This window comes from Phalacrocorax carbo, chromosome 1 (assembly GCF_963921805.1).
Source record: "Phalacrocorax carbo chromosome 1, bPhaCar2.1, whole genome shotgun sequence".
Classification (NCBI taxonomy): domain Eukaryota; kingdom Metazoa; phylum Chordata; class Aves; order Suliformes; family Phalacrocoracidae; genus Phalacrocorax; species Phalacrocorax carbo.
The window spans coordinates 217,755,421-217,770,850 of record NC_087513.1 but is presented as its reverse complement, the minus strand read 5'-3'; the positions used below and the strand labels follow the sequence as shown (position 1 = coordinate 217,770,850).

The 15,430-nt window shown below is 61.3% G+C and overlaps 1 protein-coding gene across 2 annotated transcripts; it reads left to right on the top strand.

Moving 5' to 3' along the window:
- The first annotated feature begins 11,790 nt into the window (after positions 1-11,790).
- LOC135311507 (erythroblast NAD(P)(+)--arginine ADP-ribosyltransferase-like) lies at positions 11,791-13,178 on the top strand. Of its 2 annotated transcripts, XM_064440804.1 has the most exons (3): positions 11,791-12,582; positions 12,973-13,009; positions 13,096-13,178. In XM_064440804.1, the coding sequence occupies exons 1-3, from the start codon at positions 11,791-11,793 to the stop codon at positions 13,176-13,178; spliced, it is 912 nt and encodes a 303-aa protein (XP_064296874.1). The 2 variants fall into 2 exon arrangements, with proteins under 2 accessions (XP_064296874.1, XP_064296883.1); XM_064440813.1 differs by lacking the exon at positions 12,973-13,009 and having other exon boundaries at positions 11,791-12,577.
- The last annotated feature ends 2,252 nt before the right edge of the window (positions 13,179-15,430 follow it).

Below are 15,430 nucleotides of genomic sequence, written 5' to 3'. Positions count from 1 at the left end.
TAAGGGGCAGCTACAGAGAAGATGGAGACTCCCTTTTTACACAGAGTCCCATGGAGAGGACAAGGGGGGATGGACACAAGTTGTTCTTGGGGAGATTCCGGTTGGACATGAGAGGGAAATTTTTCACAGTGAGGACAGTCACCATGGGAATAATCTCCCCAGGGAAGGGGTTGGTATTTATGTGTGTTTTATAACCATCAGATTTATCACCAGTAATACAAAGAACCTGAGTATTTGTTGCTTTAATGAATTGCACTATTCATTAATCTAGCCTTAATGGGTCTCATTGAACACAACTGGCCTGCGCATCTGCCAGATTAGTGACTAACAACAAATACTTCTTCAACCCTTAGGAAAAAAACATTGACCAAGTCTAAGACTAAGACTGGGCTTAGCCACGCCTAACTCCTCTTGGAGGAGTTTAGAAAGCAAAGGGGTCCTGTGTGAGCCTCGTGACTCAACGGTAGGGTCTCCCCCCAGCCACTCCTCAGACTCTTACTATTAACACAACACTGGGGTCACGCAGCCGGGGGCTGGGCCGAGCAGGGAGGGACCCGCGCTGGCTTCGGGCACCATCTGGGCTCAGCATCCAGGGGATCTTCTGCAACTTCAAAGCTCTGGCCGCTGCTGCTCTTGGCTGGAGGGCCAGCGGTGGCGGGCCTTCTCCTCCTCCTCTTCCTCCTTGTCCCCCCCGGGAAGGCCCCCCAGGGTCCCTCGTCCTGCAGAGCATGGGCTTCCACCAGCTGTCACCCCTGATCTGCAGGGGGACGTCCCGGCCCCTCCTGAGCCCCTCGCATCTGCCCACACCAGCCGAGGAAGGGTGCGGGGGGCAGCAGGTGTGGCAGATGATGCTCTGCCAGCCCATGCTGTCACAAAGGGGTCTCTGCCTGCCCATGCTGTCTCAAAGGGGTCTCTGCCTGCCCACGCTGTCTCAAAGGGGGCTCTGCCCACCTGCCGGACTATAAAAGGGGGGGGCGGGGCCCCGCCGGAGCAGGCAGCAGGCGGTGGGCACCGCAGTCTGGCATCGTCTCGGCAGACTGCAGCCTCAGCCTCTGCCACACCGGCAGTGTTGGCGTTCTGTCCCTGGGGCCCCAGGAGGTCACTGGGGATCTGCATCGCAGGCTTCTGCTGGTGACTCGCAGAGTCACAACTGCACCAGAGCCGGTGCCATGGGGCGCTCCAACGGCCCCATCCCGGCCGAGCTGCTCCCGATCCTGATGCTGGTGCTGCAGCTCAGCACGGTCGCGGCATTGCTGTGGGCCAAGCGGCAATGGGTAGGTGACCACTGCGCTGTGCTGTGCCGTGGGGTGGGGTGGGGCGGCCTGTTGTGACCTCATGTGGCACGGAGAGGCATGGGGGGCTGCAGCGTGGGGCCGGGAGCTGCTCCCATCTCACCCAGCTTCTGCGTATCCTGCAGAGATCCTGGAAGAATTCGATGCGCCGGAGGAGCGCGGCAAGAGCGCGGCCGCAGGAAGAGAGCGGTGAGCGGCCCCGGCACCGAGCGCCCTGCAAACGGCCGACACCCCACGGCAGCCCTGACCCGCGGCTGTGCCGGGGGCTGCCGGCCACTCACTCCATCTCCTCCCTTGGCAGGTGCTTCTTGGGAACATGGAGGAGTGGGGAATCCCACATTGAACCCAGAGATGTGGTGAGTGCTGGGAGAGACCCTCAGACCCTGACCCACACCCCCACCCCATGCCCTGCCCCTGCCCGTGCTGGGGAGCCCTGCTCGCCGGCCGAGGAGCGGGTGATGCCCGTGGGTCCTGCGGGAGGGGCCGGGCTGCAGCAGGGTCTCTTCCCTCTCCTCCTCTGCAGGGCGAGAGCGGACGCCTGGAGCAGGGATCGCCTGTCCCCGTGTGCCCCGCTGGCCTCCATGGACTCCCTGGGCTCCCTGGCCTCCGAGTCGTGGGGCAGCTCCATTTCCATGGGCTCCCTCTACTCCTTCCCGGAGCCCTGGCCCGGTGCGATGGCGGAGCTGGCAGCGCCCACCCGCTCAAGATTCCCCTGGTCTCCGAAGGCTGTCAAGGGGCCGGTGAGGGAGCCGGGGCCAGCCCCTCGCCAGGAGCCTCCAGTGGAGGTGCCAGCGGCGACCGAGCAAGAGCAGGCTCCCGCGGACAGTGGGGACAGGGCACAGAGTGACTTGGAGCCGCCCCCCAGCAGCCCCCCAGCCACGGCCCCGCTCAGTGAAGAGCTTGTCCTGGAGCTCATCCGAGCCATCCGGGACACCACAGCAGCGACCGAGCAGCGCTGTGAGCTGCTGCGGAAAGTACTGACCCAGCGGCAAGGGATGGCGGAGGACAGCAGGGGGTCCTGCGGTGGGACCCCTCCCGGGGAGCCCTGCCAGCCCCACGCCAGCATGGAGGTGCAAGACCAGCCGGGGCTGCTGGAGGCCAGAGCGTGGCCCCAGTGCGCTGTGGAGGAGCTGCCGGGGGTGGACGTGGACGTGGCCACGAACAACGCTGTGGATGGGGACACGGACAAGGCTGAGAGGAGCAGCCCCACGGAGCTGGGAAGGAGCAGCCCCATGGAGCTGGGAAGGAGCAGCCCCATGGAGCTGGGAAGGAGCAGCAGGACCACGGGGCTGGGCAGCAGGACCACGGCAGAAGTGAAGAGCAGCAGCTCCATGGAGATGGACAGTGGCATCTGCACAGGACTCAAAAGGACCCACTCTATGGAGCAGGAAAGGAGCAGCCCCACAGAGTCGGGCATGAGCAGCCGTGTGGGGCTGGGCAGCAGGACCACGGGAGAAGTGAAGAGCAGCAGCTCCATGGAGATGGACAGTGGCATCTGCACGGGACTCAAAAGGACCCACTCTATGGAGCAGGAAAGGAGCAGCCCCACAGAGTTGGGCATGAGCAGCCCCACGGGGCTGGGCAGCAGGACCACGGGAGAAGTGAAGAGCAGCAGCTCCATGACACTGGGCAGACACAGCGCCAAGGCTCTGGGCAGGAGCATGGTGGAACTGGACAGGAGTAGCCCCAAGGGGCTACATGTTGCCAGCTCCATGGGGCCAGGAAGGAGAAGCTCCATGGGGCTGCGCAGAAGGAGCCACAGGGAGCCAGAAAGAGTGAGCCCACTGGAATGGAGGGGGAGCAGCTCCATGCGGCCAGGCAGGAGCAGCTCCACAGGCCTGGACAGGAGCACCCCCACTGCTCGGGACAGGAGCCCCCCTGCGGAGCCCAGTCCCTGGCGGCAATGGGTGCCCACAGGCAGGGCGCACGGCCAAGCTTCCCCATGGCTGTGCCCGGTAGCGCAGTGCCTTCGGGAGGGCTGTACCCGGCTCTGGTGCTCCCTGAAGGCCTGGTGGAGATGCCACTTCGAGCCCCATTACACCCGCATCCGCAAGCCCTCGTGGTGGCAGAGCTGGTACTCCAGCAGCAGCGACAGCAGCGACTAATGAGGGTCCGAGCAGTGCGGGGCCCGGAAGCCCCGGGGCCGCCACCCCATCTGAAATATTAAAAATTAAATGTTTCCGCTACTCCTGGTGCTGTGGTTCATTCACCAATCCTGCAGCTGCGGGTGCGAGATGCATGCTGCAAGGGAGCCCCCCCACAGGGGCAAAATCCCCGGAATGCAGACCCCCAAAAGCCAGCAGGAGCCCCAAAGCCCCAGCAGGGAGCAGAGAAGCCTGGGGCAGAGGGGACGCGGTGTGTATCCGAGTCAGCCACTTCGCTCCCACGTTCTCCTCCATGGGGGGTCCTGCTGCCTCCATGACACTGGGCAGACACAGCGCCAAGGCTCTGGGCAGGAGCACAGTGGAACTGGACAGGAGTAGCCCCAAGGGGCTGCATGTTGCCGGCTCCATGGGGCCGGGAAGGAGAAGCTCCATGGGGCTGCGCAGAAGGAGCCGCAGGTATCCAGACAGTAGGAGTCCTGTGCACATTGGGGAACACTGGACTTCGTGAGGCTGCCCAAGCCCTGGCACATCTTGCTCAGGAGGTGACGGAGACCTCAGCTCTGGACATGAGGCGAGCAGGCTTCAGGTCACTCTGGCAACTACTTAGTAAGGTCCCCTGGGGAAAATATTTTGAAGGTGCTGGGGTCCATCAGCACTGGTTGCTTTTTAATGACCACCTCCTAAAAGCACAGGAGCAGGCAATCCCTAAGTGTATGGAGTCAAGCAGGCAAGGCAGAAGGCTGCTTGGCTAAGCAGGGATCTTCTAGAAATAGGAGAACAAAGAAACTATATGTCCAGTTGAAGCAATGTCAGGCAACATGGGAGGACTCTAGGGATGCTGTTCTCCACTGCAGGGAGGAAATACGTGCGGCCAAAGCTCTGTTAGAGTTGAAGGTGGCCAGTACTCTGAGGGACGATAAGAAGGGCTTTTTGAAATACATTAATGGCAAAAGGCAGGCCAGAAATAACATTGGCCCATTTCTTGATGAGAACGGTCACCTCACAAGCAGGGCCATAGACAAGGGAAACATTTAATGCTTTCTTCGCCTCGGTCTTCAACACAATGGTGGGCTCAGGGAGCCCCAGAGCCCTGGGCTAGAGAACCATGACTGTGGGAATGATAAACTAACGAACCCTGAACTTGTGCAGGACTTGCTCCTCCAGCTGGATCCCTGTAAATTGATGGAGTCTGATGGGATTCATCCAAGGGTACTTAAAGAACTGGCTGATGTCATAGCAAGACCTCTCTCAATGACTTTTCAGTGCTCTTGGGAATCTGGAGAGGTCCCAGTTGACGGGAAGCTGGCAAATGTTGTCCCAGTCTTCAAGAAGGGCAACTGGGATGAGCCTGGTAACTACAGGGCCGTCAGTCTCACTGCTGTGCTTGGCAAAATGATGGAGGTTATTCTGGGAGTTATTGAAAAGCACTAAGAGACAAAAGTCATTGGTCCCAGCCAGCACGGGTTCACGATGGGAAAGTCCTGTTTAACAAACTTGATTTCCTTTTATGACAAGGTCACCCACTCAGCTGGCCAAGGGAAGCCAGTCAATGTGACCTTTTTGGATTTCAGTAAAGCTTTCGATACTGTCTCTCACAGTCTCCTCCTGGACAAAATGTCCAGCACGCAGCTGGATAAGCACGTAACGCAGCAGGTGAGCAGTTGGCTGATGGGTCGGGCTCAAAGGGTCACAGTAAATGGGGGTTACATCGGGCTGGCAGCCGGTCACTAGTGGGGTTCCACAGGGATCCATCTTGGGGCCAGCACTCATTAATCTGTTTGTAAATGACTTGGACACGGGACTGGAAGGAATATTAATTAACTTTCCGATGGCACAAAATTGGGAGGAGCTGTTGACGCTCTCAAGGGCAGGGAGGCCCTGCAGAGGGATCTGGGCAGGCTGGAGAGCTGGGCAACCACCAGCCGTATGGAGTTTAACAAGGGCAAGTGCTGGATTTTGCCCCTGGGGCGCGGCAGCCCTGGGGATACAGACAGACGGGGGCACGAGGGGCTGGGGAGCAGCTCTGCAGAGGGACCTGGGGGCTCTGGCCGACGGCAGGTGGAACAGCATGCCCTGGCAGCCCAGAGGGCCAGCCGTGCCCTGGGGGGCACCGAGCCCTGCATCGCAGCCGGGCGAGGGGGGGATTGTCCCGCTCTGCCCCGCGCTGGGGCGGCCTCACCCTGAGCGCTGTGGGCAGCGTTGGGCGCCGCAGGACATGGAGGGTATAAAGCTACTGGAGAGTGTCCCGAGGAGGCCACGGAGCTGGGGAAGGGTTTAGAGGGGAAACCGTACGAGGAGCGGCTGGAGTCCCTGGGTTTGTTCAGCTGGAGCAGAGGAGGCCGAGGGCAGCCTCATGGCGCTCTGCAGCTCCCTCCCGAGGGCAGGAGGAGGGGCAGGGCTGGTCTCTTCTCTCTGGTGACCAACGCCAGGGCCCGAGGGAATGGCAGGGAGATGTGCCAGGGGAGGGTGAGGCTGGGCATTAGGAGAAGGTCCTTCCCCCAGAGGGTGGTGGAGCCCTGGCACAGGCTCCCCAGGGAGGCAGTCACGGTGCCAAGGCTGAGGTGAGGCAGCTCTGCCTCAGCGTGTGTGGGGACAAGAGTGAAGGTGGCAGTTTAAAACCCAGTGTACTGAGACGAAGGGTTCCGGAGCGGAGGGTCGCGCCGGAGGATCCTTCCGGAAGCGTCAAAACCGCAGCAAAAAGCGCGAAGGCAAAACCAAAAGCGCAGGAGAGCGAGGGTAGCGCAGCCCCCCCTCAGAGCGGGAAGGCGGGAACGCCTGAGGTGAGGCAGCTCTGCCTCAGCGTGGGCGGGGACAGGAGCGAAGGCGGGAAAACGCCCCCGCACGGCCCGCAGAGAGCGCGAGCGAGTAGGCCGCGGCGCGGCGGTTCGAGCGGGCGGGGCGCAGGCCCCTTCCCGGCTCTAAGGGCTCTGGCGAGTCACTCAGGTAGTGGTCATCGCCCGCCCAGGAGAGGCCCCCGGCCATGGTCTCCGCTCGCCTGAGAACCGCTGCCAGAAGGAATGTGGCGACTCAGATGGAGCCCCCGCACAAACACACAGCTGTCAGGGTCTGGCTGAAGGCAGTGCCTGAGCCTGGCATTCGCATCAGAGGGCAGCAGAGACAGCAGCTGCTTGCAGTGTGACCAGGGGGGTGATCTGGTCAGCCTGGTGGCAGAGCTGAAGGAAGAAGCGGAAAGGTTAAGGAGCATCAGGGAGTGTGAGAGGGAGATAGATTGGTGGAGCCGCACTGTACCATCCCTGGGGCTAAGGCTCCACAAGAAGCTCCACAGGAAGCAGAGAATCTCCTGCCACCCTGCCACCAAGCATCAGGAGGGAAAAATCAGGAATGGAAAGAGGTCCCTGCTCGGGGCGGCAGGCGAATCCCCTCCTGGCCTCCCTCACCTTCCCAGCTGCCCCTGCACAACAGATATGGGGCTCTGGAACTTGAGGGCCAGGCAAATGAGGATGTAGGTGAAGGTCCGTCCTGGGGGTTCCTAGGGAGAGTCAGTCAGCCCCGTGCATTATGGCTGCCCATGTTAAGAAGAAAAGGAGGGTAATTGTTGTAGATGATTCCCTTCTGAGGGGGACAGAGGGCCCAACATGCTGACCAGACCCATCCCACAGGGAAGTCTGCTGCCTCCCTGGGACCAGGATTAGAGATGTTACTAGGAAGCTCCCTGGTCTGGTTCGGCCCTCTGATTATTACCCAGTACTGGTTATGCAGGTGGGCAGTGATGAGGTTGCGGAGAGAAGCTGAAGAGAACTCAAAAGGGACTTCAGGGCGCTGGGGCAACTAGTTGAAGGATTGGGGGCGCAGGTACTGTTTTCCTCAATCCCATCAGTGGCAGGGAAGAATAATACTGACAGGAACAGGAAAACTAATCTGATTAACGCGTGGCTCAGAGGCTGGTGCCATCGGTAGAATTTTGGTTTTTCTGATCATGGCGAGGTTTACATGGCACCGAGCCTGCTGGCGGCAGATGGAGTTCAGCTGTCTCAAAGGGGGAGAACAATTCTTGCTCATGAGTTGGTGGGGCTCATCAAGAGGGCTTTAAACTAGGTTCAAAGGGGGAAGGGGATACAACCAGGCCTACCAGAGAGGAGCCTAGAGGTGGCATGCCAGGGTTGGGGGTGAAACCGATAGCCCAGCTCAAGTGCATCTACACCAATGCATGCAGCATGGGCAACAAACAGGAGGAGCTGGAAGCCATTGTGCAGCGGGATAGTGATGACTTAGTTGCCATCACAGAGACATGGTGGCATGACTCTTACGACCGCAGTGCTGCAATGGATGGCTATTAGCTCTTCAGAAGGGATAGGCAAGAAAGGAGGGGTGGTTGGGTGGCTCTGTATGTTAGGGAGTGCTTCAGTTGCATAGAGCTTAGCGATTGTGATGATAAGGTCGAGTGCTTCTGGGTAAGGATGAGTGGGAAGGGCCAGAAGGCAGCCATGGTGCTGGGAGTCTGTTATAGACCACCCAACCAGGATGAAGAGGTAGATGAAGTGTTCTACAAGCAGCTGGCAGAAATATCACAATCGGTTGCCCTTGTTCTAGTGGGGGACTTCAAGTTACCAGGTGTCTTGAAATACAACACAGCAGAGAAGAAACAGTCCAGGAGGTTCCTGGAGTATGTGCAAGAGACCTTCCTGACACAGGGTGGTCAGTGAGCCTACCAGTGGAGGTGCCTTGCTTGCCCTGCTGTCTGCACACAGAGATGGATTGGTGGGAGAATGCGGTGGTTGGAGGCCGTCTTGGGCTTAGTGACCATGATCTGATTGAGTCCTGAATCCTTGGTGAAGTAAGAAGGGGCGTCAGCAGAACCACTACCATGGGCTTCCTGAGGGCAGGCTTTGGCCTATTGAGGGCATTGGTTGGGAGAGTCCCTTGGGAGGCGGTACTGAAGGGCAAAGGGGCCCAGGAAGGCTGGGCATTCTTCAAGAAGAAAGTCTTGCAGGTGCCGGAGCAGGTGTCCCCAAGTGCTGCAAGACGAACCGACAGGGAAGCTGACCGCCCTGGCTGAACAGAGAGCTTTTGCTGGCATTCAGGGAAAAAAGGAGAGTCTACCGCTTTTGGAAGAAGGGTCAGGCAACTCCAGAAGAGTACAGAGGCCTCGTAAGGTCTTGCAGAGAGAAAATGAGAAAGGCAAAAGCCCAGTAGAGCTCCACCTGACCACTGCTGTAAGGGGTAACAAAAAATGTTTTTACAAATCTATTAACAACAAAAAGAGAACCAAAGAGAATCTCCATCCTTTATTGGATGCAGAGGATGAGGAAAAGTCTGAGGTACTAAATACATTCTTTGATTCAGTCTTTAAATGCCAGACCAGTATCCCCAAGGTATTCAGCGCCCGGAGCTGGAAGGCAGGGACGAGGAGCAGAACAAACCCCCCATAATCCAGGAGGAAGCAGTTTACAACCTGCTGCTCCACCTGGACACTCACAAGTCGATGAGGCCAGATGGGACCCACCCAGGAGTACTGAGGGAGCTGGCAGAGGAGCTCGCCAAGCCTCTCCATCATTTATCAGCAGCTCTGGTTAACAGGGGAGGTCCCAGATGCCTGGAGGCTTGCGGATGTGACACCCATCTACAAGAAGGGCCAGAAGGAGGATCTGGGGAACTACAGACCTGTCAGCCTGACCTCAGTACCGGGGAAGGTCATGGAGCAGCTCATCTTGAGTGAGCTCACTAGGGAGGTGCAGGACAGCCAGGGGATCAGGCCCAGCCAGCATGGCTTCATGAAAGGCAGGTCCTGCCTAACCAGCCTGATCTCCTATGACCAGGTGACCTGGCTGGTGGGTGAGGGAAAGGCTGTGGATGTTGTTTACCTGGGCTTTAGCAAAACCTCTGACACTGTCTCCCACAGCATCCTCCCAGAGAAGCTGGTGGCTCATGGCTTGGATGGGTGTACTCTTCGCTGGGTAAAAACTGGCTGGTGGCTGAGCCGAGAGAGTGGTGGTGAATGGAGTCACATCCAGTTGGCCGCCGGTCACGAGTGGTGTTCCCCAGGGCTCAGTGTTGGGGTCAGTCCTGTTCAATATCTTCTCTGATGATCTGGATGAGGGCATTGAGGACACCCTCAGTAAGTCTGCAGATGACACCAAGCTGGGCAGGAGTGTCGATCTGCTGGAGGGCAGGAAGGCTCTGCAGAGGGACCTGCACAGGCTGGATCATGGGCCGAGGCCAGTTGTGTGAGGTTTAACAAGGCCCAGTGCCGGGTCCTGCCCTTGGGTCACACCAACCCCAGGCAGCGCCCCAGGCCTGGGGCAGAGGGGCTGGGAAGTGCCCGGCGGAGAAGGCCCTGGGGGTGCTGGCTGACAGCCGGCTGGGCATGAGCCAGCAGTGCCCGGGTGGCCAAGGAGGCCACCAGCCCCCGGGCTTGTGTCAGCGCTGGGGTGGCCAGCAGGAGCCGGGCAGGGATGGGGCCCCTGTGCTGGGCACTGGGGAGGCCCCACCTCGAATGCTGGGCTCAGGTTTGGGCCCCTCGGGACAAGAAGGGCCTGGAGGGGCTGGAGCGTGTCCAGAGAAGGGCAGCGGGGCTGGGGCAGGGTCTGCAGCATGACCCTAATACATACAGATGACTGAGAGGGCCACACCCTCAGCTGCGGGATTAATGTATGAACCAGACCACGAGAAATATAGCAAATCTAATTTTTAACATTTCAGGTGGGGTGGGTGCCCAGAGTGCTGCCCTCCAGCCAAGAGCAGCAGTGGCCAGAGCTTTGAAGTCGCAGAAGATCCCCTGGATGCTGAGCCCAGATGGTGCCCGAACCCAGCGCGGGTCCCTCCCTGCTCGGCCCAGCCCCCGGCTGCGTGACCCCGGGCAGCAGCCCAGCCCCTGTCAGCTGCTCGACCCCGCCGCGGGATGGGGGCAGAATCATGAGGGCAAATGCGAGCAATAAAGGAACGTCTTGGCTTGAGACAAAGAGAGTTTCATTAGTGATGGGAACTAAAGCACCAAAGCCCATGAGGAGCCCGAGCGGCCGGCGCCAGCAGCGGAGCCAGGCGATGCCCAGGCAGGGCCTGACCAACGGCTGCGTTGGAAAAGCCCCCCCATCTGAGCGGGCAGAGCGATGCCAGTTGGGCTGCAGCGTCCCCTGGGCCAGGCGCGGTCAGCTGTGCCCCCCATCCCTGGCCAGGCCAGCCCACCTGAGGGGGCCCCGGGGGAGGCAGCAGGACCCCCCATGGTGGAGAACCTGGGGTTGTTGTGGCCGCTCTGTGGTTTATCTTCCACTTCCCCACTGCCTCAGGCTTCTCTGCTCCCTGCTAGGGCTTTGAGGGTCCACATCCCTTAGGATTTTGCTTGTTTCAGGGCTCCTTTGCAGCACTGGCTCTGATCTCCCCCAGACTTTGTTACCTCTGTCTCTCCCTGTGTCTTTAAGCACTGGGCAGGGACAGGTCGTCGGCCCAGAGCTGCTCCTGCCAGGGCGGACAGGGACTGGGCTGTCCCCAGCCGTGCTACCTGCACCCTGCCCTGCCTCCTGCCTCTAACTCCCTCCAAAGCCTGGGGGCTGCAGGCAGGGGCTCACCCACCAGGAATGCCCCTGCCAGTGCCACCAACGCCTCCGTGTCACCTGTGCCACAACCTGCCCCGTCCTCAGGAGGGTGACAGGGGGGTCAGTCATGCAGCATGTCCTGGGTCAGCAGGGCAGGATCAGCATCGGCTCCTGCCGGATGAGACAGAGCCCTCGGCAGGATGGTGCCTGCACCCATGTTAAAGCAAAGGCAATTTATCTCTTGGGGGTTTCCTGACCGCTGCAAGGCTGGAGGGGGCAGTGACTGCTCTGGGCGCTCGGGAAAGGGGACAGTAAAAATAACCACGAGGAGAGAACTGGGGGCTGGATCTGTGCCCGAGCAATCCTGGCCAGGGCTGCTATAAAAAGCAAGAGCGAGTGGCCCCTTCTCGCTTCCCCAGCCGGTGGCAGGCGGGCCCCGAGGGTCTGGGTGCTGCAGGAGCGGGGAGCAGCACCTCGACCGCACACCCACCGCGGGGGGCGGGTAACGCTTCTCACTGGGACTCCTGGAGGGGTTTGCTCCAGTGGGTGACGCCGCAGACCTGCAGGCTGCCGGGACCGTGCTGCCAGGCTCCGGGGACGGACGCCTTTTGGCAGGGTTTAACGCAAGTAACGGGATCGGGGTCTCGGCCGTGCCGGGTTGGGGTCTCAGCTGGTGCCGGGACGTGTGCCAAGCGGGTGCCCCTGGCCAGGGAGGCAATTACTGAGTGCTTTCTCCCAGCCTGCCCTGCTTCTCTTGGCAGCCCCCTCCCAGCCCCTGCTGCCCTCCCTGAGCTGACCCTGCTCTTGCTCCCCCACTTCCCTGGCTACTTGCAGGGGAGCCGGCTGCTTCCCTGCCCACGGCACCGCAGCACCCGGGGGCTCCCGTGGGCGGCTCTGGCCACCATGGAGCATCTGGCGCTGGGCTTGGTGCTGCTGGCCGGGACCCTGGCCGTCAGTGGATCCCACCGCCGGCGAGACCTCGACCCTGTCAAGGAGCTGGCGCTGGACATGGCCCCCACCTCCTTCGACGACCAGTACCGGGGCTGCAGCCGCATGATGGAGGAGGAGCTGGAGGAGCTCAACCGCACCGAGTTCGCCAACAACAGCGTCTATGCCAATGCTTGGACCCAGGCTGCTGCCGAATGGAGGAGCCGGCAGTACCGTGTCCCCCAGCCGCTGGTGCTGCGGCCAAAGCAGGCGGTCGCCCTCCTGGCGTACACCCAGCAGGGGCCCCTGCACCGGGCGTTCAACGCAGCCGTGCGTGAGGCTGGGCGCTCCCGCAGGGAATACCTCAGTGCCTTCGGCTTCAAGGCGCTGCATTTCCTCCTGAGCGAGGCCCTGCGTGTCCTGCGGGATGCCCGGCCCCGCCAATGCCACCACGTCTACCGAGGTGTCCAGGGAATCCGCTTCACTGCCCAGCGCCATCAGTCCATGCGCTTCGGCCACTTCACCTCCGCCTCCCTCCGGAACGAGAGCACGCTCCCCTTTGGCCGGGACACCTTCTTCTCGGTTGAGACCTGCTACGGCATCCCCATCAGGGACTTCTCCTTCTTCCCCGAGGAGGAGGAGGTCCTCATCCCACCCTTCGAGCGCTTCGAGGTCACCGACGTCGCCCATGATGGGGACAGAGCCCTCATCCACCTCCGCTCCCAGGACGTGCTCAGCACCTACAACTGCGAGTTGGTGAAAGGTGGGGTCCCTGCGGGACGGGGTCCCTCCCCACTGGTGGGGTGCAGGGGCTGGGGCCGGGGTGACCCCATCCCACCAGCTCTGCCGGGAAAGGGGGGTCTTGATCGCGGGGAGGGCAACGGGGGGAGCCTGCCTTTGGGCGTGCGTCCCTGGGGGTCTCTCAGCCGCTCTGCCCTGGGGTTTGCAATGGGGACCCTTGGCAGCATGGCACGGCGTGGCACAGCACAGCACGGCATGGCATGGCGCAGCACAGCTTGGCACACCGTGGCACGGCACGGTTGGGTCAGACGAGGAGCAGACAGAGTTGGTTTCTTTGGCAGAGAATCATTAAATCATTAGGATTGGAAAAGGCCTCTAAGATCATCAAGTCCAACCACCAACCCAACACCACCAAAGACGAGATTCAAGAGCTGGCCCTGTGCCTTCAGCACAGGTGATCTGCCTGGGAGGACCACCCCAGTCAGGGCCCCCCTGAGCCCCCCGGCTGTCCCTGACTCTCCCCCTCTCCAGCACCCCCAGGCTGGAGCATCCCTGGGGACCACCCGCACCTCTGGGGGCTCCTCCTGGCAGCCACGGCCCTGGCGGCCGCCGGGGCCCCCTGAGCTGCGACGCCACCGCTGCCACTGCACGCCGGCGAGGAGAAGGGGTCGGGAATGGGAGCCAGCAGCTTGATGGAGATGGCGGGATAGGACGGGGCAGCAGGAGGGGCTGGGGCCATGGGCACGGCCCCGCTGCAGGGCCCCGCGTGGCGGCCGCCTGTGCCCAGCTCGCCCTGCCACGGTGCCACCGGCCCCGGGCCGTGCCGGCAGCCCCGGGACACCAGTGGAGTCTGGATGAGCCGCAGCCGGGGCTTTTGGAGGCAGCTGAGCGTGGCAGTCAGAAGGAGTTGGGAGGGGACAAGAGCTGGGACAGCTGACCCCAACTGACCTAAGGGATCTGGCAGACCATATCACATTGTGTTCAGCAATAAAATTGGGGGGCAGTTGGTGGGGTGGGGGGTGGACGGTGCTGGGGACTGGTGGGCATGGAGTGGTTGGGAGGTTGGTGGTGAGCAGTTGTTTTCTTTCGCATCACTTTTATTTCTTAGCAATTATTTTCTTCTCAGTTTTATTCCCTTCCAAAATTTTTTAAATTGTCCTTTTATTATTAAACTGTTTTTATCTCAACCCAAGATATTCTTTCTCACTGTTACCCTACCCTGTGGTAGTGGGCGGCTGTGTAGTGCTCACTTGCAGGCCAGGATTAAACCACGACAAAACGCTTCACCAGCTTCAAACGGGGGTGCCATGGCCACCCCATTTTAGACACCGCATCCCCTCTGCCCCAGGCTTCTCTGCTCCCTGCTGGGGCTTTGGGGCTCCTGCTGGCTTCTGGGGGGTCTGCATTCCGGGGATTTTGCCCCTGTGGGGGGGCTCCCTTGCAGCATGCATCTCGCACCCGCAGCTGCAGGACTGGTGAATGAACCACAGCACCAGGAGTAGCGGAAACATTTAATTTTTAATATTTCAGATGGGGTGGCGGCCCCGGGGCTTCCGGGCCCCGCACTGCTCGGACCCTCATTAGTCGCTGCTGTCGCTGCTGCTGGAGTACCAGCTCTGCCACCACGAGGGCTTGCGGATGCGGGTGTAATGGGGCTCGAAGTGGCATCTCCACCAGGCCTTCAGGGAGCACCAGAGCCGGGTACAGCCCTCCCGAAGGCACTGCGCTACCGGGCACAGCCATGGGGAAGCTTGGCCGTGCGCCCTGCCTGTGGGCACCCATTGCCGCCAGGGACTGGGCTCCGCAGGGGGGCTCCTGTCCCGAGCAGTGGGGGTGCTCCTGTCCAGGCCTGTGGAGCTGCTCCTGCCTGGCCGCATGGAGCTGCTCCCCCTCCATTCCAGTGGGCTCACTCTTTCTGGCTCCCTGTGGCTCCTTCTGCGCAGCCCCATGGAGCTTCTCCTTCCTGGCCCCATGGAGCCGGCAACATGCAGCCCCTTGGGGCTACTCCTGTCCAGTTCCACCATGCTCCTGCCCAGCCTTGTGGGGCTGCTTTTGCCCAACACCATAGAGCAGATCCTCTTCACTTCTCTCACGGTCCTGGTCCCCAGGTCCATGGGGCTGCTCCTATCTTCTTCCATGACCTTGTCCATGTCCCCATCTACAGAGTCGTTCGTGTCCACGTCTGCACTTGGCAGCTCCTCCCCAGCGCACTGGGGCCACACTCTGGCCTCCAGCAGCTCTGGCTGGTCTTGCACTTCCATACTGGCGGGGGGGTGGGAGGTTTCCTCAGGAGGGGTCCCGCGGGAGGTGCCTCTGCTGTCATCCGCCGTCCATCGCGGCTGAGTCAGGAGCGCCCGCAGCAGCTCACAGCGCTGCTCGGTCTTTGCCGTGGTGTCCCGGAAGGCTCGGATAAGTTCTAGGATGAGCTCTTCGCTGACCAGGGCCGTGACTGGGCTGCTGCTGGAAGTTGGCACCTTGTCCTTGCAGTCCTTGGGAGCCTGCTCTTGCTCGGTCACCGCTGGCACCTCCACTGGAGGCTCCTGGCGAGGGGCTGGCCCCGGCTCCCTCACCGGCCCCTTGACAGCCTTCGGAGACGGGAATCTTGAGCGGGTGGGCGCTGCCAGCTCCGCCATCGCACCGGGCCAGGGCTCCGGGAAGGAGCAGAGGGAGCCCGTGGAAATGGAGCTGCTCCGTGACTGGGAGGCCAGGGAGTCCATGGAGGCCAGCGGGGCACACGGGGACAGGCGATCCCTGCTCCAGGCGTCCGCTCTCGCCCTGCAGAGGAGGAGAGGGAAGAGACCCTGCTGCAGCCCGGCCCCTCCCGCAGGACCCACGGGCATCACCCCCTCCTCGGCCGGCGAGCAGGGCTCCCCAG